The sequence below is a fragment of the Leptonotus elevatus genome, chromosome 21 (assembly GCF_054856555.1).
Source record: "Leptonotus elevatus isolate MCC_2025b chromosome 21, RoL_Lele_1.0, whole genome shotgun sequence".
In the NCBI taxonomy this organism is placed as follows: Eukaryota; Metazoa; Chordata; class Actinopteri; order Syngnathiformes; family Syngnathidae; genus Leptonotus; species Leptonotus elevatus.
The window spans coordinates 15,866,924-15,893,563 of NC_141259.1; the positions used below are offsets into that span (position 1 = coordinate 15,866,924).

At 46.4% G+C, this 26,640-nt stretch overlaps 2 protein-coding genes and 1 long non-coding RNA gene across 10 annotated transcripts in view; 1 reads left to right on the forward strand and 2 right to left on the reverse strand.

Moving 5' to 3' along the window:
• Positions 1–573: 573 nt before the first annotated feature.
• Positions 574–16,783, reverse strand: LOC147156149 (enhancer of polycomb homolog 1-like). Of its 5 annotated transcripts, none has more exons than XM_086065809.1 (16): positions 16,404–16,783; positions 15,883–16,006; positions 14,532–14,643; positions 11,068–11,227; positions 10,213–10,358; positions 9,788–9,994; positions 9,551–9,699; positions 8,656–8,803; positions 7,962–8,117; positions 7,052–7,141; positions 6,788–6,936; positions 5,832–6,250; positions 4,083–4,327; positions 3,872–4,010; positions 2,502–2,856; positions 574–1,959 (listed from the first exon to the last, which is right to left on the reverse strand). In XM_086065809.1, exons 2-16 carry the CDS (start codon positions 15,948–15,950, stop codon positions 1,887–1,889), a joined length of 2,616 nt encoding a protein of 871 aa, XP_085921935.1. In that variant the 5' UTR covers positions 15,951–16,006; positions 16,404–16,783; the 3' UTR covers positions 574–1,886. The 5 variants fall into 5 exon arrangements, with proteins under 5 accessions (XP_085921935.1, XP_085921934.1, XP_085921938.1 ...); XM_086065808.1 differs by having other exon boundaries at positions 7,962–8,120; XM_086065812.1 differs by lacking the exon at positions 14,532–14,643 and having other exon boundaries at positions 7,962–8,120.
• Positions 14,201–20,282, forward strand: LOC147156150 (uncharacterized). The gene is made up of 3 exons (XR_015092008.1): positions 14,201–14,603; positions 15,908–16,014; positions 19,801–20,282. It is a non-coding gene; the product is annotated as an uncharacterized LOC147156150 (long non-coding RNA).
• A 3,185-nt stretch (positions 20,283–23,467) lies between these two features.
• The window catches only part of LOC147156151 (serine/threonine-protein kinase H1 homolog), an 82,987-nt gene continuing 79,814 nt past the window's right edge, over positions 23,468–26,640 (reverse strand). For all 4 annotated transcript variants that reach the window (XM_086065568.1, XM_086065569.1, XM_086065570.1 and 1 more), the window contains one exon: positions 23,468–24,932. In XM_086065568.1, coding sequence (XP_085921694.1) covers positions 24,657–24,932 — 276 coding nt within the window. In that variant the 3' untranslated portion in view covers positions 23,468–24,656. The remainder of the gene's footprint in view (positions 24,933–26,640) is intronic.

Consider the following 26,640-nt stretch of genomic DNA (forward strand, 5'->3'; position numbering starts at 1 on the left):
TAAACTGACCTCAGATTAGATGAAGACATTTTGTTTTGCTTTGCTTTGTGGAGGCCACCTACAAAATGCAACCCGGCGACCCTTGACAGCACAATGACCATACGGCTCCGACAATGACGGCGTAGTTGCGCCACCTCGCGGTTAAGATGGTCAATTAGTTCCATTCATACGTACATACATTTCAAACGCCTTCCGTAAGGGCCGGGCGAGAATGTTGGGAGTGTTTATCCTGGTCAGTGAAAGGCCTTCTTTGTCATCACACTCGGACCGTCTTCAATAATTAGTGGTGCGGTCGAGGCAGCAGGTGTGGCAATGAGGAAACAGTGGAGCACTTGTGGCCGCCCCCGTCAAGCCTCTCTTGTTGCCTAGCAACCAAAAACCCTGCCGGAACATTTCCCAATCTTTAGCGGGACGCAGCATTTCTGGAGCGAAAGGTCACACGGAATCGCTCATTTCAGACAATGACGAAAAGTTCAATCATACGTGATCATTTCTGGATGCTCCAGATTAGAAACGCTCAAAATGAAGTTACTAACAAAACTAAATACACACAAAAAAAATGAGAGTCAAGTCTTTGTTGGTCACATTTAATGCCCTGGGCTTTATTGTCTTATTTTAGTGAGAGTTCCGTCACATTTTTTTTTTAACATCTTTTCAGCCTCCAGGCGGAACAAGTAAACCTCAAGGACACACTTTGCCAGCAGAGCCAGCGTTGAAGACCCCCCCCCCCCCCAACCCCCCCACAAAGCGCACGAGCACTACTAAGTAATGCTGCCTTTGTGCTGGACTCTTCACAGAAGAGAGGACATAAAATTCCCCAAAGGAAGGCACCCAAAAATACTTGTGGTTTTGTTGGCCGCAAAGCCATCTGGAGAGATGCTTTTTTTTGTGTTTGTTTCGAAAAGAAAGCAAAAAAGAAAAAGAAACAAAAAAGGGGGGGCTCTTCCTTCCCCTTATTTTGCTTCTCTCCTCAACAACTGGAATGATGAAACGCGTCATCTCGCCTCCCTTATCGTCATCGAAGCATTGAACGAATCAAACCATGATATGACATTTAAAAGCTTACAATCGAGTTTACCACAAGAACACAAAATACAAAAATAACTCTGAATACAAAAAAGTTGGTGGGATTAAGAAAAATCAAATAAATCAAAAGTGGGGCTTGTTGCATGAAATAATGAAGGACGTTCGATCCCCTTTCAACCCAAAATACAAAAAGCAGCATCGTCATTGTTAAAAAAAAAAAAAAAAGCCATCGACGGAAACAAACAAAACAAAGAAAAACAAAATCACAAAAATAGTGCTTTAAAACGAAGCAGCAAAGGCTTCTGGGAAGAGACTTCATCCCTGTTTGAATACGCGCCGCCGTCACTTTTTTTTCCTTCCGACGTTGACCACGTAAGAAAAGACACTCGCGAGTCCGCGGCCGGCAAACACGTACAAGAGCACAGGAAGCAAAATAAAGTACAGTGTACAAATCAGAAGGAAAAAAAAAAAGTGTAAACACGGCACAATAAATAGATCAAAAGCAGCATCTCGCACCATGCACGTGATAAAACGTCTCTATACAACTCACGCACGCACATGCGCACAAACACACACGCACGCACGCACCACTTTTGACACCCTCTTTTTCGCTCTCAAGTGCAAAACATCACAAACGCTTGGACGTGTTTTCAAGTGCTATGTACAAACAAGTCCTTACTGTACACGCACGCACGCACGCACGCACGCACGCACGACGCACGCACGTCTCGCAGCGCGAACAAAAACAAGTCAAGGAAAAAAAAGAGCTTTCGCAAAAGGGCGCCGATCGGCTCGTCATCCTTTTCCGTCCCCACCGATGCTACGATGCACAGCGGCTGAAAAGCAAACGCCGGCCGCCATTACGTCACTTCCATGGCCACCGTGTTGTCCACGATGCTGTTCAGCGACGATTTGTCCTCCTCGCGCTTCTCCCTGCCCACAACACGCAAAACACATTTCACATCCAACTCGTGAATAAACACATAGAAAAGATTATCATCGATAATGATATGCAATCGGATGCGACGTCCGCCGTTCCATTGAGGGAGCGAATTCCGTTGGACTCCAGAGATCTTTTGTTAGCGAGTAAATGTGAAGGCGGGCTACGATTTGGCTCGGGATTCTAAACGACCCCGATTCGGCTCGATTCTTAGGGAAGCTATTCAAGATTCATCAACGACTTACTTTACAACACGTCTCCAAAATTAAAATAACTTCAATGATTTTCAAAAGCGAGTTCATCAGGTTTGGAAAAACCTCAATCAAGTATGTGACATTTTTCGTCACATTTTGACAAGCAAACAACAGTCAAAGAAAGAAAGAGTGATGGCCGCCTAAAGCGCCGCAAGGATTTGCCAGGGGCCGAAACACACGAGAAGAAGAAATTAAAACATAAATAGCAGTAGCCATGACAACGAAAGTGCGACGCATCGCGAGAAAAAAAACCGTTTCATTTGCACCGTCGGCGTCCTTACCTGGAGTTGATGTCGATGGCCGGCGTGGCAGAGACTTTGGGCTTCTGCAGGTTGCTAGCGGCAGACAGTTTTAAGGCAGCGGGCGGCACGCCGGCCAGGGCGCGGGGCAGGTGGCGGTTCGACGGCACGCTCAGACAGACGTTGCTCCCGATGAGGACCTGAGTGGCGGCGGGGGCGGCGCCGGCCCCGCCGCATCCCAGCAGGCCCAGCGCGGCGTGGCTGCCCGGGGCGGCCGCCAGCGAGACGGGGACGGCGTTGGCGGCGGCCGGATGGGGCGAGGGCTGCAGGAAAGCGGGCGGCGTGTGGCGAAGCGCCGTGGCCGCCGGGCTGGACAGATGCAAACCTTTCAACACGCCTGACGACAAACACATTTGCGAGGAATCAACATGCTGAAGCGCAAGTTCACAAACGGGCTTCAAGTGACATGTTGGACTTTGCATTATTCGGCATTTGCCGTCTTACTGCAAACACGTATTTACTTCCGAATTTCGGTTATCGGCCTCCAAAACTACTAATAATCAGCATGTGCCCTGGGAAGGAAAAAGAAAAAAGAAAAAAAGAAATCATGATACAAAAGCATGCCTCCGATCATCGGCAGCTACAACGGAACGTAAATCCCCCGCTCGTGGTCAAGGGTCGCCACGTCGGGCCGCTTTCAAACACTTCATTCAACAAAAACAACAACAAGCACATAAGGTCAAGTAAGCAAAGTCATTTACTGACACCCACGTCACTCACCAGGCCAGGCCCCGCCTTCTAAGCCATACACACAACACTACAACGTGAGCGGGGTCCTACCAAAAGCAATTTCGGTACCACAATGTGTACAATACTTGATTGTAGAGATAGACCAATATGGGTTTTTTTTTCAGGGCAGATACCGATTATTAGTTGTCAAGGACACGATAACAGATATTTCACTAAAAGGGAAAATATTGGCATCAAAATGTGGAAATGTGGAAAACTCCAGCTCTTAAATCGTTTTATTTTTTAAGCATATTTTTATTGAACAACTTTTAGGGTTTGTAAAATATTGTAGTTTAAAATATATATATATCTTAGTCAATAGACATCTTTGTTTTAAAAATCGAACAAAAAGTTCAATAAAAATTGAAGCAAATCGCTTCCTATTTGTCTTTTTTAAAGTCAATATTTTCCCCCAAAACCAAAACCGAAGGTGCAAAGAGTTGGCAGGCTTTCTCTGAAAATGTCAATAACGAGTCCCCTAAAGCGAACCCTTCTTTAAATGGATCCATTATCGGCCGTATGTTTCTTGAAAATGGCCGACGGCGAACGTCAAAAGGTGTCTTCTCGACTTGCCGGCGAAAATATCGTCCATCGGCTGAAAAGAAAGCGAGACGACAACAAACCTGCTCCCAGGACGCCGTTGACTCCGCCGGCCAGCGCCGGCTCCTCTTTGGACTTGAAGGCCCGCAGCTGGTCGGCGGTGACGAGGGCCGAGGCGGCAAACTGGGCGCTGGCCTGGTCCAACGTTTTGGACACCAGAACCTGAACGCACGACGGTGACGAGGTGAGAAAGGGCGTGGCGACCGTGTCGGCTCTCTGCCGGCGTGCCACCACCTGACTGATGAGCGGGCCGGACCCGCTCAGGCGGTTGTTGGCGTGTTGGAGTTGTTGCCGCTGCTGCTCCTTTTGCTCCTTCAGTCGCTGTTGCTGCTGCTGCTGCTGCTGTTGTTGTTGCTGCTGCTGCTGCTGCGGTTGCTCCTTCTTGTGATGTTGCTGCTGATGTTGGCTCTGCTCCAGCTGCTGCTTCTGCATGACGGCCAGCTGCTCTTGATGCTGCTGGTACTGCTCCGCCGTGAACGCTGAAGCGGGCAAAGGGCGGCGCCGGTCAAGTTTATGGCGAAATGAAAAGCTTGGGCAGCCAGTTGAACACTTTTTTGACTTGACGACCTTTTCAGCTGCTTTGCGATTGGTTTCTTAATATTTTCACGACCACTTTTTATTTGAATTATATTGCTCAGTCTGCAGTTTTTCTCCAGCCGGGACTGTGAACTTGCACTTTGTGAAATAAAAAATTCCAATTGCTCCTTGTTACAAAAACGGATAACCAATTTCATCTGCTAGAAAACACATTTTTCCTCCAAGCGTTTCGTGAAGATCGAACCCAAGTCTACACAATCCATGGAAGAAATGTCATCATCCGCGCAATATGTCAAAATATGAAATGGTATGCTTTGATCGGACTTTGACCAATCGGATCATGTTAAATGTGCATCGCCAACCAATAGGTGAACATTGTCGAGGGGCTTGACTGACACGCAACAACTTAAATATACATGCAGAAAAAAATAAATTATTATAATGATTTTTTGATTTACAATACATTGAGCCTGCTTATTTTACCAGGTGAACAACTCATCTTTTTTATTAGATAATAAATGAGTCATTTCTTTTGGTACATGTTAAATATGGTTATTGTAATATTCAACCCTCATATTGCATATTTTTCAAATATTGTGCAGCCCTAATTGAAACCCAAATTGTATCGTTCAATACATTGAAAAATGCACTTTTCGTGGGTTTCAATTGGCCAGAATTGGTCACGTGATCACCAAAAAGTAAAATCTGACATTAATTGTACAAGAGCTGCCACGTGCGTTTGGAGTTATACGATATTGGAAAAACATGCGATAAGCAAGTTGAATATCGCAATAGCGATATTTAACATGTCTGTAAAGAAATTTTATTTTCATTATCTAATTAAATAAATAATCTCCTAAATGTGGGATATGAGCAGACAATGTACAGCAATCTGAATTAAACATTGTAATTAAAGCTAAATTTATGAAGTGCAAACAAAAGTTACCATAAACGTATAACAAATAGTTCCTTGCTTTCATCCTCTCCCGCGTCCGCTATTTATTTTCCCTCCGTCCACGGCTGCGGAGTTGCTAACAGGACGCCTGTGGTCCGCTCCAGCCAATAGGAGAGCAGTATCGAGGGAGGCGAGTGGCGATGCGTATTTAAGGTGGCATCTGATTGGTCCACCTCAGATGAACGCCAATGCGTGCAACGAAGCATGCAGTACCCGAACAAAAGTTTGACTTCATCGCACGTCTTTGCGATGAGCATGTTGCACGCGCCATCATCGCGATGACGCTATTTTTTCGATATATCGAGCGGCCCCGTTATACGAGTCACATAACACGACTGAAAATCTAAAGTTTACAAGTCTCGAATATGTCCATCTAAGAAAGCTTGCAATGAAAACAAAATGACATCAATCAGCTGGAAAAGTGAGACGAGTGTCCGCACAAACAAGCGGGTCCGATAGCTCGGCGGCGTCAGAAGTCATAACAAACTCACTTTTGACAGGAGCAGCTGGGCCGGTGCGGTTCTGCAGCGCCGATCCTCCAGATAAGCTCCGAGTTAGTCCCGATACAGCCCGACTCAAATTCTCAAATCCTTTTAGAGACGAGACCCCCGCGTCCAAAGCGTGCTGGGAGAGCGTCCGTGGCCGGAAATGCCTCCAGCGGCACGACTTTATGTTCACAAGAATGCGGCTGAGGTCCAAGGTCGCGCTGGACGGCGAACACGATGATGCGATGCATGGGGAGGAGGAGGAAAGAGGGCGGGAAGAGCCGGCGGGGTCCGAGGTATTGGTTTGCGAGGTACTGGAGTTGCGGAGCGGAGAACTTGGAAGTGACGAGGCCAGCGCGTCGGGCTGCGGGTCCGGGTGCTGACGGACGGCGTCCAGGTCGGCGTGCGCCCGATCCAACAAGAACCTGAAATCAGCCAAACACAACATCACACTCCAAAAATTAAAGCAGAGAAAGATTTGCAAAAATATGCGGAAACAATCGGCACGCGCGGCCACTTTCAAAACTTATTGACGGCTACAGAAGTCAAAGTTTGATTTCGTCACTTTGGACATAGTCAAGCTCGTCCGCGCACTTCCAAGGTGACGTGCGACAAAACGACGGGAGGCCATGTTGTCAAGCGCCATTTGGACCGCCGTGGCAGGTGTGAGCCAAAGCGGGAGCGTGTTCAACATTTTAGCGAGCGGCTTGACGTTCACGTGTGCCAAAAAAGGCCGCTTGCTGAAGAGCCGGCGTGCCGCCGCCGCGTCGTCCTCCTGCTGCTCGGTCAGCATCAACTAAGACGTCCCGCCCTCAACATCCTGACCAGAGTTGAAACGCAAATGAGGTCCAACTTGTCGCCGACCGCGCCCGGCCCGGCCCGCCAATTTCCGGCAGCATGAAAACTATTGGCTAAGCTGCGGTCACGTTCGTTGATCGGTTAACGTGCGTTCCTGCGCTCACCTGCCCCCTCGGCCCACGCGGCGTCGAGCCAGACCGACGCAGCGCCGCGGCGTGTTCAGGGAGGTTAGACAGTAACGGAAGCGCGGGTGACCCAGGCCGCCCTCCAGCGGGCTCACCCACGGCCAGCCGCCGCTCTGGCCGGCGCTCGACTGCAAAAACACAACAACAAACGATATCAGGCCCTCCTGGTGCGAGCGCTGCTGACTCATGGGAGCGCGCTAAAAATAGAAGCGCAGCCGAGCGAGCAAAAAAGGAAGCACTCACGGCGTAGTAATGACAGCCCGCCTTCCTCCTGAACGCGTAGCAGCCATCTGGGTCGTTCTCCTCTTCTGCCTCGGAAGAACCTGAATGAATCTGCAGTGGAGAAAAACAAAAACAAACAAAAAAGACGCCCAGCAGGCGCAATGTTGATTTTTTGACAGACGCAACGCGACTGGAATCGTTTTTCTTCCATGTAAAACAAAAGACGATTTTCCAGTTCCCTGCAAACCCAGCGCACATTTTTGTAAACATTTAAGACGAGTCAGAAGATTCAACAAACCAAACAGAAATTTCTGGAGCTCGTAAAGACAATAAGCGAAAAGAAATGTTTTGTAAAGGCTGAGGACGATTTTCAATTCCTCGGCCAACGTTGGCCACATTTTGGTGAACAAAGTCAATCATCGGCTTTTTGCGTTTGTTGAGCATTTGCAACAAAAGTAACTTGAACAATTCATCAAGTTGAAATGGAAAGAGAAATGCAACATTGATGCTAAATAAATCTGATATTGACTAATTTAAGATTACAGATCAATTTATTGCTTGTGCAATTGCGATCTTGAGAAAAATGCAACGTTCAAGTGACGAGCACATTTCTTCATGAACGCAACATTCGATCTTTGCAAAATGGATGAGCAAACATTTTCACAACCAACGATGGATTTTCTGTCAACTCAATTAAATCTTCTGTAAACCCGGTTTTGCAAACACTGACGGCCATTTTTCATCTTCAGCAAATAGAACGGACATTTTGGAAAGTTTGGCGACAATGTTTTTGTAAACGTCCTTTTTTTTGTCTTGAGACGTGAAGACCAACATTTTTTAGGACCACTGAAAAAAAAAGTCCAGCAACGTCTGCAGACTTTTTTGAGTTCACCTCAGACAGACGAAGGAAGGCAGCGCCGCTTTTGTTTACCTGCGAGAAGCGTTCGTCGTCAGAGCTGGGAAAGTCGTACTGGTTGAGGTCCTTGACATTGAAGATCGAAGGTCCCACGTGATGAGGCGCTGACCGAGGGGGGAGCTTGGGCTTCTTTTCATATTTCCTTTTGGTTCGCACAACCTCCGTCTTCTCCTGCTGGAGGGGAGAAAGAGAGAGAGAGAGAAAAAAAAAAGGGGGGGGGGGTGAATGTTTATCTTTCCCGCACAACACGATGAAGACGTCCCTCTTTGTAGTGACGCATTGATATGCAGATGGGAAACACGTGCCAGATGCTGTCGTCACCGGGCCAGATGGCGGTCCCGTCCCCCGCCCCTGCTCACCCCAAATTTCCCCCCCACCCGCACCCCCCACCCCGACTGACTGATCACATTCAGGCAAGGATTATGCAAAATGGCAGCAAAGAAGCCAATCAACGACTACCGAGGGGAGGAACAAATGCATCTGGGAAACAAAAGCTAAAAGGGGGGGTCGACGGGCTGTTGGTCACCAGAGCTAATTAAGTCCTAATGACGACGGACGACACACGAGCAACAATAAAGCTGTGTAATGAGGCGAATTGTAGATCAAATATTTCGGGTCCACACACAAAAAAAAATGACAAACTGCAAATGAACGGGCCGGCGTCGAGCCACGCACCAACGGCAGCCACTCCGACAGCGTCCTTTTTTACCTTCTTGTAGTCCTTCATGTCCAAGTGGTCCTGGTGTCGGTATTGGTTGGCACTGGGAATAACGGGGATGGTGTAGACGGGCTTGACCAGAGCCTGCTGGGCCAGCGCCTCCGCCATCACCTCGCTGCCAAAGTCCGGCATCACCTTTCTGCTTGGACAGGTCAAGACATTCATTCCGACCACGGGTCCACTTCCAAATAAACGTTGCAGATGACTCAGAAAAAAACACACACACTTGAAAGTGTATGCGTGAATTTCCAGTCACAGATATTTAAGGCAAAATTGTTTTCATTATTTCAATGTGCTTGGATAATTATTTCTCTTGCATATTGTTTTGCAATAGGAGGGGGAAGAAAATAAAAGAAAAAGTCAAACTATTCTATCAGCCTTTTGCAGACACACTCAAGTCCAAAATACACTAATTGGAATTTGCTGCAAACAAAAAGTGGCTTTTGAATGGAGCAATTCAGCGGAGAGCGTCGGCTCTCCAAAAAGACTTTGTGACGGCGCGCATGCACCTGGGCCCCCGCTAACGAACATCAGCATAACACGGCGGCGCCAAGCGCAGAAGAGGCGCGGGGGAGAGTTGCCAACGCCGGCGAGCGGCGACCATGCGCAGCCACAAGCGGAAATTGAAAATGTCACCACAGATCAAAAGCACTTGACGGAGACAAATTGCGCCGACGAGTCGTTTCACAGGAAATTCATTCCAATTGGGCGTCACGTTGGGATGGATAACAAAGGCTCCGCTTTGGGAGACGAGGGGCGAGTCAGCGCGCCGAGGTTAGGAGAAAAAAAAAAAAAAAAAAAAAAGCCGGAGAGACGTCACTGGCCTTTGCAACATGACGGGCCAACGCGTCGACAAGCAGCAGCAGCGAGCGCGGCGCCGTCTTACCGCTTCTCGACAATCTCCAGCGTGAGATGCAGCATTTCCCGCTTGCTCTTCTCCCGCCTCTTGATCATCTCCAGGATGGTGACGGCGCGGCTCAAGTCCCGGCGCAGCTTCAGCATCTTCTCGTACGACGCCTCGTCATTCTTACGGTTCTGAAGAGGGCAAAATAGCAACGTTGGCGCCCGCGTCCACTCGACGCCACTTTTTGCGCCGAACCGGTCCGACGTGTTTGCGGCCGACCTTGCGGGTCTGCATCTTCTCGGTCCGTCTGCGAAAGGCCACGTAAGGGTCGCTGGTGCTGGAGCCGTCCCTCTTTTCCTGCTTGATGTTGGAGACGAAGGTGCCCAACTTGCACAGCTTCCTCTTGCGGCTCCAGTAGTCAAACACTTCCTTAATCAGCTCGTCGTCCTCCTTCAGCAGCAGCTTGGCCTCTTGGAGGCTGACAAACTGCAAAACAAACAGCGACACGGGAACAGGACATCAGGACATGCAAGAAGAAGCCCCGTCAAAGGCGTGTTGGGACGCACGAAAACACAAGATTGCATGCGGACAAAATGAAGAAATGTGATTATTAAAAAAAACAACAGCAGCAACATTTGGAGATGTTTTGACATGAATGAAGAGAGGAAGCACGCGCAGCCTTTCCGTTACAGCCTTTCCGTTACCTGCTGTCCGCTGCCTTTCTCCAGGCGGTCTATCATCTCTTCAAACTGAAGTGCAGTGATCTCCATTTTCTTCTTTAGCTTATTCACAAAAGTCTCGTCCCCTGAATCGAGGTCGTAGTCCGGCTGTTCCGTATCCAAACCGAAAGCTGCGGCGGCGGGACGAGAGAAAGAGAGAGAGAGAGAGAGAGATGGTCAATGGCAAAAATAAAGACAATTTTAATCAATCAATTAGTCGACAAGTAATTGATTATCAAATTAGTCGACAACTATTTCAATAAATCGAGTAATCGTTTGGAGACATTTCTAAAATTGTCCAAAGCCTCTGATTTCAGCATATAAACAGTAATTGTTCACTTATTTCTGCAGTCCTTCATGAAAGAAGACTGATTGATTATCTACTGTGTTTAATCAAGAGAAGACATTTGCAAAAATCCATTTTTACTTTTGAGTACAATGGCCGAATCGGTAACATAGTACAACATCAATCCCCCCCCCTTTTTTTAATCACTTATACAGATACGAAATACAAAATAAACACCAACCACTGGTTAAAAAACAGTAATCAGGAAAAAAAAAATGCTTTTGTAATTCAAATGAATCCGATTAGTCGATTGAATAATCGATAGCGTAACTGATTCTAAAAATAATGGCTAGTGAAAGCACTCATTTTAAGTGATCCACACACTTAAAACCATTGGTTTTCTTTCACTCCAGTAAAAAAAGAAGAAAAAAAAAAAAGATTCACAGCATGGAGGAGAAAAAAAACGATTTAGCGTTGCAGAATTTGTTGATGGTGGGCGCAAAACAGCAGCAGCAGCAGCACACATGCAAGCGATGACGACAAGGGTGACTCACGCTGTATGTGAATAAGCTGCTTTGGCATTTTGAACTCCCCGGGGTAGAGCGACTCGTAGTGCGTGATGTTGCGTTCGGCCTCGGGCACGGGGATGACCATGTTGTCCCGCTTCTCGCCGTAGACCTGCTGCGCCGAGATGGCCCGCTGGAGATGGTGCTCCTGTCAGGTGACCGCAAACGCAGGCCGTTAAACGCGCGCCGGCAACACGCTGCAATCGTCACATCACACATTTCGGGTCGGGAGAAAAAAGCCATCCAACCCCGGATGACAAACGTCTCAAAAAAGGGATCAAAGACACAATTACATTGCGCTTCAAAAAAACGAATAGACTCGGCACCAAAACAAACAAAACGGCAGTTTGCTTGTTTTGGTGCAGGAGGAAGTTTCAGTGAACTGATTTAATGGTTTCATCTCGCTTGGAATTGATCTCGGTAAATAACTCACAAAAACAACTTAAGTGCCTTCGAATGGACAGGCAGAGGGCATTATGCAAATTCTTGCAGAATAAATTCCATAAAACACTGACAAGCCGCTCCATCGACAGAACGCAGCGGAAAGCAGAAACTTTTAAGCGTGTCACGTGAACCAAATTGATGTCTACGAGCAGACAGCGATGGTGACAAACAAAACAAAACAACAACAACAACAACAACGTGCACTTATTAGAACGCGTTCAACGCAAGCTTCTCCTGTCCTTGCGGCTACTTGAAGCAGGATGCAACAGATGGCTGAAGCACTCACGACTTGTTCTCACAACGATTTGGACACAACTCCCACTCGTTTCCACACGTGACAACATTGACACATTTTCTTGGCCAGTTTCGGCAAATGGGGTCAACGCTTGGCAGCGGGCAAAAATGTGTCAAAAACGCGTCAGAAACGTGCGCTTCCCTCCGAGAAGCTGCACGGCCATGATTTGATCAACTATTGGCTTCATCAAAGAGGGACGTTTGTTTCGAACGACAGAAAAATATCACGTGACGGCATTTCTGAGAACTTCGTGAAAGGGAAAGCAGCCACGCGGCATCCCTCCTAATGCGGAGCTTACCCGTTGCGCGCTTTCACAAAGTCACGGCCTGAAAACCACAAAAATATTTCCAGCGGTCATTTGCGCTTTTATTTTTGGGGAATTTGTCATCAGTGCAGACGAACTGACATACTTTTCCTCAAGATCATCACATAGTCAGAAGCGGCCTAATCCCGCCTGATGCTTTGGATTCTCTCATACATTAGAAACACACCAATGAAGCCACGTTGTGTTCTGCCTCTTGGGCACTACTTTTTTTTTTTGGGCAAGAAGGCAATCATTTTTTTTAACAACCAAGGTCATCTTGTGCTTACTTTCACCACACTCAAATAAACCAAAAGGACAAAGAAAGCGCCAGAATCTCATCCATCCATCCATCCATCATCGACCGCTTATCCGGGGTCGGGTCGCGGGGGCAGCAGCTTTAGCAGGGAAGCCCAGATTTCCCTCTCCCCAGCCACTTCAAACAGCTCCAGAATCTCAATAACAAACAAATCATGACAAACGTCTGTTTGATCAAATCCAATAATCATAAACCCGCCACCAGAGGACACAAAAGCAGAGCGTGCAAAAAAAAAATAATAATAAAAAATAAAAATTAGTTCACTCGCTTCATTTTCTGTCATGGCCGCGGAGCTGAATAGTCCAACAGAGAAGGAAAAAAAAGAAAGAAAGAAGAATTCACGGCACTGCACGTTCTTCCAATTAAACGTTCCAAAGCAAAAGAAAACGCTTTCAAAAAAGAGAAACAAGGTGTTGCCAAAGCAACCAAAGCGTGGCCTCCAGCAGGTGTTTTCAGCAAAAAGGTTTAGGATTGCGCCGAGCGAGCGTCAAGTCTGCATTGAACCACCAGAACATTCCTCCCCATTGACAACAAATGCAAACTTACTGACCAAATTCATTCTCTGACGAACGTACAGTAGATATGAAAACACCCGCGTGCTCCAGAGTTAATTGCAACAGGTGCGTTACTGAGGTCACTTTATGTTCACCGGCCAAAATGCGGTCAGTCACGTCCGCTCCCGCGTTCCACTGACCCCCGCGGAGGATGTAGGTCACGGAGCTAAGCCACGCACGCCGCCTGTAGTAAAACGGTCCTCTTTATCTCTTTTGTCACTCGGTTATGTAATGCCGCTGGGGGGGGGGGGCGCGACAGGGGGGGGGGGGGCCGGATTTCTGCTGACTTGGCGGGCTCGTCTGCGTTTTCCTGACGCTCGTGTCTGCCGCTCAGCATCACAGATGGGCTCTCCCGCTGATGAGCTGCGGGACCGAGCGTGCCAGCGCAGCAACGTGGAGGAAAAACAGGCCTCAAATGCGACCGCAGTGACTGCATTTCAACTTTTCCGGCAAAAAGTGGTGGAGAAAAAAAAGAATTCTAAAACACTAGAGCTAATTGGAATTAATAAATATGTAGGAGTGCAAAAAATATCACATGCACTCGCAAATATATTTTTGAAAAAGAGCAGAGTTGATTATTTATAAACGTGGCGTGTAACACTTTGACCAACTACAGATGTAATATTCATTCGTCATATCTCACTAGGAAGCATGTTTTATACAAACTATCAGAACTAACTCAGCAGTCTCGCAAACCATACAGTGTGTTTTAAGAAAAGACAAAATTAATTGAGTGCACTAGTGACTTTCCAAACAACCGGTACATAAGATATAACCTGTGAAAAAGCACAATTTGGAAGATAAACTTCTAACTTTAAGGAAATAAGTCATGTTAATATGGGAAAATGTAAAAAAAAAAAAAATCAAATTTAAATCAACTTAATTGAGAACAAAAGTGGCTAAAGCAATATCCAGGTCCATTCGAGTTCGCTCCAGTGTTAGACAGTTAGCAGGCGCGACAGTCGTCCACGTGCACTGATTGAAAAGGCAGATGTAAAAACGAGGCCTGCATTAAATTCTCTCCTTAGCCGGCACCGGCAAGGCCGAGCCACATGGCCGCCTCGGGAGCTGTCAAGTACGCGGAGGACGGCTGTCAAAAGCCGGCGAGAGGCTCAGCGTCTCCCCCTGGCCTTCGTACGCGGAAAGTACACGGCGGCCTAGCAAACGAACCCGCCCGCCCGCCCGGGTAAAGTCAACAAAATGGTGGAGCAGATACACGTCACGTGACTTCTTTGTGCGCTCCCCCGCATTTTGTGGCGGAACGAGCGCTCGCGACACGGCGGCCCGGCGGCGTGTCAGCGACAAAAATCCCCGCGACGCCGCCCGCGGTGGAGCGGAGAAGCTACGCGGCGATTTGGCCGAGAATCCGTCGTCGTGCGCTCGGCAAGCGCAGACGCGGTAGCCATTTTGAACGAGCCTGCGCAGGCAGCGTAGCGGCTGGGTTGTTGCCGCCAGGTGGGGGGAAAAAACAGCACCGAACACGCCCGGCGAGACTCCGCCGGGCCGTAAAAAAAAAGAAAGAAAAAAAGGACAACATACCGATTCCTCCTCCTTTTCCATCCCGGTCGGCATCTGCGGCACTGCCCGGTTGATCGAAGCATATTCGTGCAGGTCCGGTAAATCCTCGCAGCGGAAGACGGGCAAGGGCTTACTAGCATCCAGCGCCCGCGCCCGAAACGACAATTTGCTCATTATTGTGTTTACAGATCTATTAACAGATGCAGCATAAATGTAGTCTATGTGCGAGAGATCGCGCCTCTCGTTCTCATGGATGGATCCGGGACGGCGCGGTGGAGCGAGCGGGTCGATCGGGGCTCGGCTCGGGTGCGTAACGGCGCGAGCAGAGCCGGGCGGGCCCGCGTCTCGGTGGCTCCGTGTCGGTGTAGTTTCCTCTGGCGCTCCGCTCTCCCTCCCCGGTTCAATGCGCCATGGCCAACATGGCGGACATTAGGAAGTCATGTAGCGCTGGGCTCGCCGCGCGCGGCCCAACCCCCTCCATCGCTCCAACAGCCATTCCCACGCAGCTTGGCACGCGTGCGCGCTCCGCACAGCCGACCGCGGGGTTCGGGGAGGAGAGGAGGGGGAACCGGCCGTGATGAAGATGACGATGAGGGCCACGCACAGAACAATTCTCAGCCAAACTTATTGTGTTTCATACCGGACCGTGGGCACTTTTAATCAAGGATTCAAATTTTAATCAATACAAATAGCTGATTTAAAATACTTTATTTTAATAAAATTATCTAATTTTGATTGTATGATTAACCATTTAAGACATGTTAAAAAAATGGATGTCAAATAGGTTTTTTTTTTAATTAAAATAAGTGGTTATTTTGAGAGGTAACTTAAATTTAAAAATGCATAAAACATAATTGTAAATGTATGTGTAAAATGTACATAAAATATGTAAATTAAGTAATAAGCAAGGTATTTTACAATAAATACACGAAAAGGTTTAATATTTAAAATGTGTATGCAATGCTCATTTGAGTCCATTTTAAAGGGATACTTGAATCATTTAGTTAAGTTAATATTTTACCTACAATTAATTTGATGACTAAAAATGACATCACAGGTGCTCAGACCAATCATGGCCCACATGTTTTGTGGGTTTGGTCATGTGACCTTCACAAACTAATTTACAGTTAAGTCAAGTCATGAGTCTCAATGACCCAAGTATCCCGCTTGTCTACGTGACGGAAACCTACCCTGTAATCAATCCATACAAATCAAATTATTGCAACTCAAATGTACATTGTATGTCGTTTTTTTAAAACACCAAATCAATTTGTATGTCTATAGAAAAAAAAAAACACAAGCCTGAAATGTGTGTGCCACAAACATGTAAAGTTTAACTCTGTGTGATGAAAAATATGGAATCGCTATTAACCTGGGCTTGCTGGTGGACATTCCAGAAGTATCCGGATGTGAGAGTCTACCAGGAGAAGCATCACCCATTTGGGGGAGAAGTCACACTTGTCCCATCGTCCCATGTGTGAAGCATCTTGGACGACCTACAGAGGTGAGGTGGTTGGGGGGGGACATGTCGACGTTGTCTTTATTTAAATATATATATATCACAATGTTTCAGGAATTTAAAAAACAAAACATTGTGCTCGGGTTAACAAACAGCACTTCGATCAAGTTAGCATAATAATAATATAATAAATATACCATATAACAGTTTGACGTCGATTACATGAAACGGACATGCAGGGAATGAGAAATAAACGCCAAGAGGAGATTTGGGGGACCGATTTGTCGGACACAGCCGTTTACACAAGGCTGACGTTAGCCTAGCTTAGCCTAGCCTAGCCTAGCCGCCTCTTTAGCAAGCCTGACCCTGCCTGCGCCCTTATCAGCACTTTGCCAACTGGCGACTAACTTGTGCTCGAACCACAGCCGTCCCACCTGGGTCGTCCTCGGCCGGATGGCCACACACCGGACACGGTGAGGTCGGTGTGCCAACGTAGAGACTCGTGGAGCAAAATCGCCGGACTGGAGGAGAAGGATGATGAGGACAGATCATCTTCTTGTGGTTGACATACTGCTGCTAGCCCAATGCTAACAGGAGTTAGCTTCCCGGCAGTTCGCCACGGAAAGGGGGAAAAAACGAAACACATTTTCCCTTCAAAAATACCCAAGTGCAAGTAGCAGCCAGCAAGGCGTGTGTGTCACGCGAGGATTTCGAGAAAGAGGAGGACAGTTGGAATATACAAACTTCCACTTGCTTTCCGAGGTTACTTCGACAACAAACTGACCAGCAGGAGCCACTTAGCAGGCGACGCGTGATTGGCAGCTCAGGCTTCCAATCACGAGAAGGGACAGCTAACAAGCGAGAGTTCATTGGTTCACAAAACCCCGCCCATCCACTGGAATAATAACGAATCTTTAATGTTCACCAATCAAAATTTGAATTCAGTACACGTTTCTACGTTTATCCTACTCTGGAGTTATTTTATTCTTAAATAGATTTAACTAGAAAATTCCCATAGAAAATGTGACTGGTAGAGTATCACAAATTGTAGATACAGTATTTCACAGTAGCATATTTATTTGACAGATCTCACATTAAGTGTTGCACAAATAGCATTAAGACGTGAAGGTGAAATTGTCCTCTACAATCTCGGACAATAATCTACAGCATCAAGACGTAGCCACGCTGTATACATTCACACTATGTGTGTAATGGAGGAGGGAGGCCTGCATGATGAATATTGCTTTGCCCAACTCCCCCCCCTGCAAGGTCACCAAGAGCGAGGGGGAAAACCAATATTACCTCACATTAATATTACCGTAATCTTATTCAAACCGTTTTTATTTGCCTACTTAGCACTAACTGCTTTGCACATTATCATAAAGATTTTTTAGAATGTTTAACCAAGTGTGTGTGGTCCTTTCACATTAAAAATATTTCTGCAAAACGGAATATTCATATGAATCCTCAGGTGTAAACCCAAAAGTTTCACATTTGTCAGTGCAGTTTGCAAAAGTGCAGATATGTGTGTAAAAAACATAAATGTACTGATTCAACTCCTGTACTTCAATACAAGTAATTAAAAAAAAAAGGTAGACTCTGAAATGTACATTATTGGCAGAGTGAACACTTCCTCCCCAAAAGGCTTCAAGCTTTTAGATGCCACGCCCATCTGAAGTGGAAGGGGGGAAAAGTGCTGTGCCACCGCCATCTTGTGGCATCTATAGACAATTACACATCTTTTCTGGTGGCCGTAGGACGTTTCGCTTTAATTGTGCTTTGTACGCCTTCTTTTGTCAAAGTAGGTTTGTTTCGTTCTTCAACTTCCTCCTACTGTTTACAGCACAATGTGAACAAGACATGGAATGAGGTTTTTCTTTTCTTTTTTTTACCCCTCAGTTGACAATGCGCGTTGTATATAATTGGCAGTGCAAATACATTTGTATTTTTTGTTAAGTGCTGTTAAGTGGCTATTGGGAATTTTGTTTCGTCTTTTTTACTTGTGTGTTTTTTGTCTAACAAACAAAGAGCACCTTCATGCACAAAGCCCACGTTTGAAACAGTTACATGAAGTTCATGTCGCCCTCAATAGGGAATTGAAAGTTGAATTTACAAATGTTTGTTTCGCCCCCTTCCAACCGGAACCTTGGCACTCCATGTAAGAATTTTTTTTCTTTTTAAAGTTTATATACAATATGTATACTGGTGGGAACGGGCTTCTGTAAAAAAAAAAATATATATATATATATATATATTGCTAAATGAAAATATCAAGGCATCACCTCCTGCTTTGCCCAGTAGGAGGGAGTAGAGAGCCATGTAATGGCAAAGCCTTCCTTCCTGGACTCTCATCAGCATTACAATGCACACTGCAGCATGAAAACTCCCTCGTGAGGGGGAGTGGGGATGAAATCAGCATTCATGCCATGCACACACAAAAAAAGTTGCGCTACATTCCTGTAATTAGCCTGCGAGAATGTAATCATCGGGAGATTGGCTGTCGTCGGCCATAGTGTGCTTGTGCCGCTTCCTTCTGTATTCAGGCGATCGCGTTTGGCATGCAGGCGAGAAGAAGACGCGTCGCACCTCCACACTCATTTGACTCCCCGCCAAACAACCGCTGCGATCGACTGACTCGCCGGCCCGGCCCGCGTCGTCTGAGCGTGACTGACGACGGGGATCCCGTTTGAAAAGCAGATGTGGTTGGCCGGGCAGACGCGTGTGCGCGCGCGCGTGTGGCCGCGTTTGCGCATTCAGTCGCCGTCACACAACTCAAGCGGCCGTCACGACTCGCCTCCCGCTTGGAGTTCTTGCCTCTCGGGGCTGCATTTGTTTGGGACTCACTCTGCTGCCTCTGGTGCACGAGCAGGAAGATGCCGTTTCCATGGCAACGGCAGCCATCACGCCCAACAACAACAAGGGGCAAGCAGCAATTCAGGGGCTGGTAAAAAAAAAAAAAAGTAATAAAAAAAATTAATGATTACTATTTGTCCATATCAATAAGCTCTCACGGACGCGTGGATGAATCCAGTGTTACCAGCATTTAGTCAGACGAGGAAAATATTTCGCAGAAAGAAAACAGAGAAAAATTTAAAGGCATCATTGGCACAGATAAAAGATCAAGGACACATTACAGTGTTAGCAAAAAACTGTATCATTGACAAAAAGAAAAGAAAAAAGGTCACACTTAAAAATATGACAAGATGGTGGCAAAGCACAACTTTTGTCAAAATGAAACTCCACAACTCATTACAACTGAGTTCCTTGGTACCAAGGTTCCACAAGATGGCAACAAAAGCACTACTTTTGTCTAAATGAAACTCTTTTCAACATAGTTCCTTGGCACCAAGTGAGCATCTTACAGTCAGTTTTTGCGAGTGCTTTAACCTTTCCGGTTATCTATTAAATTATTGTGAGTATTTTTTTCCAGCAGTAAATAAAAAACACAATTGAATTGTAAGCGCCACGCAATCCACATATTCGGGCGTCAGGAGTGTTTTCACGCGGATTTTCACAGTCTGATTGTTCCCTCAAATGTATCTTGCAGTGCCTCCTGCTGAGTAACTTGAAATTAGCGCCGTTAGGTAAATTGTTGCCATCTCGACACTTCACCTTCAGAGTGGCGTTTCCATGGCGACCTGTCGGTTGGAGGCGAGCGGGCCACAGGGGTGCGGAGGGGGCTTTTTGTTGGAGGGCGGCCTTGAGGCCTGATAACAACATACACGCGCACACACGCTGACAAAAACTAAAACGTGCACCCACAGCATGAGAAGCTATTGAGCACACTTAGTGACTATTTCTGTGACTATTTTCCCTCCTCGTGTCATTTAGCGCTCACATGATCAACTCTTGAGACGCTAAAGATGCCAAATGGCCTCGCGGTCGTCCTGGTCGGCATCCCGCCACTCTCCACAACAAGCCCAGAGGTCAACGCCGCACGACCTTTGTCTCAAGGACACTTCTGCCTCACTCTCATCAGAAGGCTGTTGAGGACGATGCGGGCAACAGCGCACTCTGCGGGGACATTTCATTAGGAACACCACCCTGTTAAAAACATTTCAAGACAAGAAACTTTGCTAAAATTAAAAGTTGGTCAATTCAGCAACATATTTTGCTGTTGTGGAATTTGTCTTTTCTACATTTTCACAGCAAAGGAAAAATAAGTAACATCCCTCCAGCTTAAAAACAACTCAGCAAATTGTTTTGGAGCAAACAACATTGTTGTCATAAATGTGCATAATTGATATTTGAAAGTTGTTCCATCTCAAATACCCCCAAAATAACAACAAGTTGTGTGTGTAGAAACTTGTTTAGTTGCCATGGTTACAGAAGAATGAAAATAAATGAATATCTGCATTCGAGCTGACGTTGGGATTTCATCACAAAAGTAAATGGACGGATCATAAAATATAGAAATTGCATTTCAATTTTTAATATTTTAGTTAACCAAAACTAACAACAAAAAACTACAACTAAAATTCATGCCCTTCCACTTGAAGTTTACTTCAAAGTAAACAGAAAACTATAAGAATGACATAAATAAAGAATAGAAGTCCACGAGCTAAATGCTAACACACAATGCAAAAGGCATAGACAGGCTAATGCATAGCATTAGCATATAACCGCTTATATATATATATATATAGATATCCAGAGTTGTCGATAGAGCGTTTGGCCAACTTGTTTTCAGCAGGGTAACAACATGGCGTCCGTATGTCATGTGACCAGCAATTGACCAATCACAGCTGTGATTGCGGACTGCGGGTATCCAAACACAACTGCCCCCTGGTGGCCAAAGTGTACACACCAGGGATACAATGCGGGGCTGGAATTTCAATCGAGACATATGATATGAAAAATGATTTTGGATAGCGTACCTAATGAAGTGTCTAGTCAATGTTTATTCTTGTACAAACAAACAGTGTCCATGTGAAGCACACCCACGCAGCCGCGTCCGAGATTAAGAGATGAGCTCCCGCTTTGATTTTCCTAGCGGCCTGCCTCAGTAGACGCGGACGGCGACCTTTCAATCTCTCGTCCTGCCTTCAGCCGGGCCCGGACTCCATTTCCTTGCCCGGAATCAATTTGGCACGCGCCGCCGAGCTGCACGGTGGGATAAACGTGATCAACGCACGCGGATGCTTTTCGCTCAAAAGGACTTATGTTGTTTTGATGTTTGTGACACAGTCAGCGGTCAGAATTCTTCTTCACTTTCAGCGTATCAAACCACGTCGACAAAAAGGAGCCACGATGCGCACGAAGGAAAGAAAAGAAAAAGCGCAAAGCCAATAAGCACGCGTGACTGACACAAAATATTCCTGACAGGCGTTTGGAAAAAGAATTCCCCGTTTACTTTTGTTTGCACTCACTAAGTGGTGGCTTAGTTGAAATGTGCCACAAACGGAAAACGTCTCATATAAGAAGACAGAACTTGCTCCCGATCCGAGAGGACCGCCGCCTCCCGCTTCAAAGGATTAAGAGTGTTTCCGAATGCCTTCATCTTTTGTTTTTCTCCACATGATGCCCGGCAAGCGGCGGCAAAGCAATCCTGCCGCTTGCCTGGAAAACAAGCCCGGCGCCGTCCAACCCAGCCGGCACCCATGTCGCGAAATGCGTGCAGGCAGACATCGGCGGATTCGTGAGGAGCCAACAAATCTCGCCTGTTCTCTTACTTGGGATTGTCTGCATGACGCGGCTCCAAAATAAAGTGCAGTACACCTTCATCATTAAGCCCCGCCCCCACCAACATGGGCCAGGGGCATCGGGACGAGTCTTCGTCCTTCAGGATGGAAGGACAAAGGAAGCTTTTTGGTCCTGAGGGCCGATCCAACAAGGTTGCCGCCTCCCGAGTGTCTCGACGGGATTTCTGGACACAACGAGGTGCTTTCAACGGAAAAAGAGTTGATTGTGGTCTTGGATGCTGAAAACATTGAGAGAGAAAATAATACTGCTTGTGTCAAAAGTGATTCTCGATGGGTTGAAAGTGGAATAAAATGGTGAGAATTAAATGTCTTATTTTTGTTGTGTTCGGGTGAGAGACCCCACCCACAAAAAAAAAAGAAGTAAATATTGGGACATGGACACGATTCTCATCTGAACGTCACCAAAATAGATTGAAAATGAAAGTAGCAAGACGTAGTTCAACTTCCACATTTCATTTGAGGGTATGTGCATCCAATTTTCGAGTTTTGTCCCTCCCCGTCCTTTCGCTTTTCCTTTTCGTTCTAAGAAAATGGCGGCGCTGTTTGGCAACCCGTCAGGCTTCTCCATTCTGTCTCCCTCTGTTGGTGATTGTTTGTCATGTCGCTTGGATGGGTTGCAGCTGTCAAGTGCATTTCGCCGCTCTGCACGCCGTCGTACTTGCGCAATGCCAATAAAAACGTTTTTTAAGGAAGCAAAAGATTCTGGTCAGGTAATTGGCAAAACATTCCACTTGTTTGCCTTCAAAAACTCTTCGGGTTATTGTCCATCTGCACCGTGAAGCGCCCGTCCAATGAAGCCAAATATGAGCAGATCATAATACTTGTGCAGTACGGGTACGAGGCTGAGCCTGGAGGACTTGGAGGAAATGACAGGAGGAAATGTTTTCAGCGGTGACAACAAGTGGCGTGTTGCGGGCGACGGTCTCAATGACAACACCTGCCAAGGAAGAATAATGACACACTTGACTCCCGTCGCATCCTCAATGAGGAAAGTATCGAACCAAAGGCCTCTGCGGCAAAACAAGAGGAGGAAAAAAAGGGAGCGGCAGAGGAGGGCTCCAAATGAGGGCCGCTCTTTTCTTTTCTTTTCTTTTCTCTCAACGGTCATTAAGTGGAGAGAGAGAGCATTTGTAATTGCTGCCCGAGGAAGATCCAAAATCATCTCCAGCCTCGCTAACGTGTGATCTCGTCGCCAGCTCGCACGGGAGGAAGAAGAAAACGAGCCACTTACCTCAGCAGCCTCTGCCAGCTGGAGGGAAAACACGACGGCGGCTGGACCACACGCTTTTGTCCGCCATCAAGTCGCAAACCGAGATGGCGCCACCAGCACACGCACACGCTTCTGAAAATTTTCAGAAAAACAGCAAATGGCATGAAGAAACAGAATGTAAGAAAAGAAAACAGTGCCTTCCATCATGAAAGTGATACGTATTAACGGAATAAGCAGCTTGCAAACAACGGATGGCGATTGTCTTCGGATCGCAGGAGAAAAATCGGACTTTCAAAAGCAAAATAGTTGAATACAAATGGCATGTTTTGATAACAAATGCCAATTCTAAACGACAAACGTTTAAGATCGATGTTTTTTTTTTATTTTTAGCTTTGATTAGACTAAACAAGTCCTTTTCAAATAGGGGCCACAAAGTCAGGGGTGGGGGGGGGGTGCATGAGCTCGTCTGCAGAAGTGAACTTCACTCACAAAAATTTGATCGACAAATAATACGATCGAGTACCAATATCAGGTATCGGGCCGATACTCAAACTGGTATCGGTCGGAAATAAAGTGCTATCGAACATCGCTACTATTTATAGTCGCGGCATAATTGAGAAGCACTGAACTAAACATAAAACTAAGACTAACTAATGCCTGCTAGCTTAATGCTAACACGCCACATACGGGCTAACAAATCGTTTCATTATTTACATTCGATTCAATGATGTTATTACGACGTGTTTTGTATAGAAAACAATATTAAAGTGTTATTTTCTCCAGACTCCGACATTTGTGCTTATTTTTTTGTTTTGTTTTTAGCAGAGGCTGGAATGGCACACCTGAAATATTTTGCAGACCCCCAAGCTGCAACTCGAGGACCCCGAGTTTGTTTCGACGAATCCAGCCTGACAAGCCAATTCGACAACCCACACGGCGGCGACACACAATGTTGGGTGACTCACAAGAGGAGACGCCGGCAAAAAAAAGAGAATGGCGGCCGCAGAAATGAAATGAAATGATCATCATCAAAAGGAAAAGCTAAAGAGAAAAGAAAAAAAGAAAAAAAGAACGGCGCTTTGTGCGATTGCCTGCGACTCCATTTTGCCGTCTTTTATCAGTCGCTAGGCGGAGTTTTGTTGTGCCGCCTGAATGGGAACAAAATGAATGCGGCTTGTCAAATATTGCGCTGCGATAGAGAAGGAAACAAAACAAAAACGTTTGGTACACAAGAGCAGCAAGACGCTTGTTTATTGAAATGAAAAGATGAGAAAGAAAATGTTCTTCCCCACAAGGAATATTGATGGCGGGCCAAGCCAGCGAGGGCAGATAATGATCGGCTTTTATCAAACCTCCGATAATTCTCACTGGAGGGACAAACGCGTCCTCCAGCGAGCGAGTCACCAAACACAATGACGTAAGCGTTGGCGTTGATGCTGCGTCGTGGCGCACTCTCGCCAACGGCACACAGAACGGACAAAATGTCATTGAGGGACGGAGAGTTGATGGATGCGCCTCACGTTGTGCTCGCAGAGAAGAGCAATTGGAAGAAGGCCACGTCATCGATATCTAGAAAGACGAGCACGGCGCGGAATCCAACGTCCGCACGGGGCGGCCATCTTGTCACAGGCAGGCAGAATCCAACGTCAGTGTTAGTTTGTGTGTTAGTAAGTAACCCAACACACAAAGCTGAAATGGTACTGTCCCACTTTGACCAATGGTGACTACATTTTGGCTCTACTTGAGAACTCCTCGCACCTCACAAGCGTTCCCCCTCACCAAGCTAACGTCCCAGCAGGACGTTTGGCTATCGAACGGACGTCCGCCGCCGAGTTTGTGGACCTGCTGTGGCATCGCGAAGAGTTCCGGGACGCCCGGTGCCGCACGTTGCGGGAGATGGATCGGTGGAGGTTCCTCGCCGAGGATCCGGCGGCCGCGGTGAGAATCCACGGGTGGCGCCAGGCTTGCTCGGCACGCGGACGGCGGCCCGGGTCCGATTCCAGCAGAGCCCGGATGAAGTCCTTGGCGGGATTGGACACGGAGGGCCAAGGCTGCGCAAGATGAGACGGGATCATGGTGAGAACAAAAACAACATTTTGTGCTTGGTGGAGGTAAAAAGTCCCTGTGGGTGCACCCGGGCATGGAAAGAATCCCATAATCCCCACGACAGAAGCTAAAAGTCTGTTAAAAGCTCGACTAAAGCTTGCCGTGGCGTGCGACGGCGAGCTTTAACGAGCAGAACTAAACCACAGAGGAAAGCCTAAGCCTAATAAGAGCGGCCTCGGAGGTCCAACCATTTTGTCGAGAGAGGAGATGTCAAGATGTTTAATAGCACTCACACTTCAAATTTCACATTTATCAAATAACAATGCTCACAGGCATATGTTCCTTATCTTCTACAAAGAACACATGCATCTCTATTTTTTCAATGTTTTTGTGTTATCACTTGCTCTTGTTCTTTCAATTTGTATTGGTTTAAAACGGATTTTAAAGATCTTAACAAGTGCCTTAACTCATTGACTGGCAGCCATTTTGATTGAAGCAACCCTCTTTGCTCCCAGCTGTTTTATTGGATTTGGACTGATTTTGCAAGGCCCACAGAATATTGTGCTCTATTGCTATAAAAAGATGGAAGCTACCAAACGAAAGACGAGAGTCTTTTCTTTCATTTGGGAAAAAAGTATATTTTCCGTTCTGCAGCAATTAGCATTAGAATATAGCTTAGTTTCATCATTATTCACAAATCTGTTGATAACACTGTCAAAAAGAGCTTTTTGCAACATTGCCCAGGTTGATCTCTTATACTATGCTGCCACCTGCTGGCCGTGTTTGTAATAACGACCACTGCTTCAAGCATTCTCTTCAGTTCAGAGGCTGCATCAAAGCCTTCTGTATGCTCTGGCATAAAAAAAACCACACACATTAAAAACGTATAAATACGTCTTTGGGATCATGGCAATATTTAAAATAAGAACGTTTTTATACATTTTTGGGAGCAAATACGTTCAATGCTATAAAACATGTCTCGGGTGTATTCAAATTCGAAGTGTTTCTATTGTATGCATTTTGACTTCTTGGAGGTGGGGAGGAGGGCTGGATCGTTATCATAGAGGTTTCATGTTTCCCCAATACATTTGGATTGCTATCAAATGAAAATGTTGCCGTAAACTGTACAAGTTGTTGAAATAGATTGGATAGATTTGTCCATCTTCTGATCGGACCGTGATCGCTTATTTTTATTTTTATTTTTTTAACTCACTGATCGATGATCAGTGAGTGAAAAAAAAACAATATTGCGATTGTGTAAACCCTCAAATATGAGCAAGCAAGGCAACGGATGTTAACGTGAAAAGCTCCAAACCAATCGCAGCTGACTTTGGTCTGGAGGTGCGGTACACACCTGAAGCCGTCACACAACTGCGATGAGAAAAAGTGAATTTGTCAACGTGGGCGTCGTCGTATGAGAGGACAAACGTGGTGAACATGCCTGTTCTTGACAATCAAGATCCAATTCAACACTGTTCAATAATTCATGCTGCCTGTTTTAGTTTCTGGGTTTTTTGCGCCGCAGTGGAGGTCAGCCTGAGGAAAAGGGTGACCTTTGCAGCGAGAGGCTTGTTGGGAATCCAAAATTCTCCCACGCAAGTGGATTAATGTTTGCTTTGGTTGTTGGCGCTAAAGCGCAACGTGACAAACAACAGCAGCAGCAACAAACGTCTTGCTTTAATCCACTCTTCAATCCTCTCCTCCTCCAATCAC